This window comes from Pygoscelis adeliae, unplaced genomic scaffold (genome assembly GCF_000699105.1).
Source record: "Pygoscelis adeliae isolate BGI_AS28 unplaced genomic scaffold, ASM69910v1 Scaffold232, whole genome shotgun sequence".
Lineage (NCBI taxonomy): Eukaryota > Metazoa > Chordata > Aves > Sphenisciformes > Spheniscidae > Pygoscelis > Pygoscelis adeliae.
This window is the reverse complement of record NW_008824473.1, coordinates 290,248-293,359: the sequence shown is the minus strand read 5'-3', so window position 1 is coordinate 293,359 and position 3,112 is coordinate 290,248. Positions and strand designations below refer to the sequence as shown.

The 3,112-nt window shown below is 43.9% G+C and overlaps 1 protein-coding gene across 1 annotated transcript in view; it reads left to right on the top strand.

Moving 5' to 3' along the window:
• UTP20 (UTP20, small subunit (SSU) processome component, homolog (yeast)) overlaps positions 1–3,112 on the top strand; it is a 68,622-nt gene that overhangs the window by 32,765 nt on the left and 32,745 nt on the right. The window contains 1 exon segment of the mRNA XM_009321338.1: positions 1,473–1,616. Within this exon segment, the coding sequence (XP_009319613.1) occupies positions 1,473–1,616 (144 nt within the window).

The window sequence follows — 3,112 nt, the reverse complement described above, 5'->3', positions numbered from 1 at the left end:
TTTATCTTGGCTAATGATTAGAAGACGTTCTTGGAGTTTGAGAGTAATTTATTGCAGGCTGATACTGCCTGGAGAGTTAAACACCAACTTTGAGCGTTTTAAGCGAAGTTATTCATTTACTGTTTCCTACTGTTTGTGTTCAGTATTGACTTTCTTTGTCCTCTCAAAGACTTGATCTTAGAGAATTGCTCTTACGGCAGTTGAACGGTGGGAGACCCAGAATTATTTCGTTTGGGGGTCACCATTAGCAATCGCAGCCTGGTTAGTGCTTTCTTTGACCCTTCAAGCATCTCATTTGCTGCCTGGAAGCTGATTGCACACCATTAGTACACATTCAGCACAGCTTACGAGGTCCTGGGCAACAGCATGTTTGGTTCCTTTTCCACCATTTCCTCTTTGTCTTTTTACCTGTGATTTTGGGTGCAAAGGGAGTATAGCAGTGTATTGCATGGTAGAGGGTAGTGTCTTCAGAAGTCCATAGGTACTTCAAATAAAAAAATTGTGATGTCTTTCAGTGAGGCTTTGACACCAAAGCTGCTTTGCAAAATAAGAGATACAAGTGTTTATTCTGTGTGATGGATCATGATCTGTACTGGAGACCCTGAAGAACACAAGACGTAGCTCCAGTCTCAGGCAGCGGCCTTTATTTGGTCTGACATGGCTCTGTTGTTTCTGAGACTGGAGTTCAGTACCTCTGCACTGTGAAGCTACCTCATGTGTTTGCACTGTGAGCTGCATTGAACAGTATGGAAATAATTTAGATTACTCAAGTCAAGACTCTTCTCCAGGAGAAGAGTCAGAATGCAGCAGTGCATGAATAACTTCATGATTAGCTTTGTGGCTGGTTTCCTTACTGAAATATTTTCCCCATGAAAGGCTATGGAATGTAAGCGCTAAATGGGTACAGGAAGCATCCTCCTGTAACCAAATGCTATACTCCCCCCCGCGCCGTTGGAGGAGGTGATTCACATTCTTGCCTTCTGTATTTCACATTCTTGCCTTCTGTATTCCTCCCGCTTCTCCTTGCCTGTCGATTTCTTTTCTTCCCAGTAGATCTCAGTGTGCAAAGTACAACTTCACTTTCGAGAGCTGATTTTGAGAGGTGGCTCATTTCCTGTGTAAAATAGAATTATTTAACTGTCAGGGATGGAAATGTAACTGTGTTGTAGCTTTCTGCATTTTGTCCAAAAAGGGCAGATGCTACTTCAAACCTGTCAGCATGGATTTTCATGAGCTGAAAGAGTCCTGTGTAACTAAGTGCAGGAACAGGCACCCCTTAGAAAAATTTAGGTCAGCTGTGAGAGGTAGCTTGCTACTGTGAACAAGTTACAGGAGAAAACAGAAGAACATTGTGATAGTTCCAGCAAAGGTTGTGTCTGTGGTCAATGAATTGCTGTATTTAATTTCAGAGCAAGTAGTTAGTAGTTGTTCTGCAAAGGTCTTACTGGGGGTTTTTTGTTTTGTTTTTACAGGTCCAACCTAGGTTGATTAATCCACTGAAGAATTTGAGACGTCTTGGACTCAAGCTTGTGGCGGAGTTTTTTTCTGATTATGAGACCTACAGCTTCAGTGTGGAAGAGATTGATGCAGTTTTCCATGCAGTGGTATGGCCTCAGGTAAGTCTTTCTCGTTCTTCCAAACAACTTGTGTGTAACGCACCATGCAGAGAGCTCCAGCTGCACTGGAGTCCATCATGTCAGCTATGTCTGTCACAAGATTGGATGCGGCCTCAGACAGATTCTGGCATTCTGATGTATCTGTGCAAGGCTGGTTTCTTGGCTCATGTCTGATTAGTCCTGGAATAATCAAGTCACAGGCTAAAGTACAAATTAATTCATCTGAATAAAATGGATGCCATTTCTTTGTTCTTTAACCACAGAAGCAGACTTCTCCCCTGGATACTTCAGGGAAGAAAAATAATACTAGTCATGTCTAGGTGCACTTTGCTACTTTTCTGTGTGGCAGTTATTGGGCCTGTGGTAGGGGACTGCAGAAACAAATGCTGCTGCAGGAAAGGAAGGACTCAGCAGGGTTTGTCAGTGGGCTGTGTGCTCTTGTGCCTGCCTGCTGGGAGTCCCGTGTGAGCACAGCGACAAAGCACAGGGTTGTGGCCTTCACCAGAGAAATTCAGATCACCTCTCAGTTGGGAAAATGCACTATTGTGAGAGGAAGAGAGAACACACCGTATTTAAAATGAAACTGTGCTGGCTGTGTCAGTGCACTGGGCTCTGAGGTTATCAGAATGCCTGTACCAGTTGATGGGTTGTCTCTGCTCTAAAAGCAGTCACCTCCACCCAAAGGGTAACTGAGCAAGATGGGCTGACTCCAACAGAGCTCTTCCACTGAGGCTTTTGAGGTATCCAAATGTCCAACTTCCTTGCAGCAGCAAAGCCTGTCAAAGAGCACCAGGTGTAACTGCTGTGGTCTATGAAACCCCAGATCTGCTTGTCTAGACATTGTCTTTGTTTACTCCTACCCTGTTTCTCTGCTCTACCAGTAACAATATGTGATGTGTAGTATGTATATGTGGACAAACAGTAGATAAAATACTTTCAGGCAGTGCCTATAGCTCTGTATTTCACTGAGCTGAGCAACAGGGAGTTGTGTGTTCCTGGTTTGTCCATGGAGTCTTTTCAAGGCCAGGGTGCCACATGGGCAAAGCAGTGAGCATTTACTGCAGTCCCAGAGTAGTTCAAGCATGTGGTTCAGGCTTTAAGTCAGCAAAGCACTTAATGCTTTCGGGGAGCATTGTGTTTGGAAACGCTGAGTAAATCTGAACAAGACGTAAAATTGTTGTTAAATAGTTAGAATTCCTGTTGTCCTTGTAGATGTCAGGAAGACAGAGCTGGTTTTGGAGCTTGGATGGTAGTACGATCCAGAAGCTCCCTCTAGAGGGAGTCTCTACCAGTGAACTCCACAAAGATCTGGTTTTGGCAGAAGAACCATTTGACTTGTGTACTTTCCTTTTTTAAGGCTTTGGAACTGAGTTGTATAAAAACTCTTGGAGAGGGCAAATTGTTTTAAGCTTCTTGTACTTGGAACTGGAGTTTGCTGCTCTTCATAACCCAGGAATTTGCTGCAGAGGCTCAGTATTGTTAGCCTGCACAGCAGC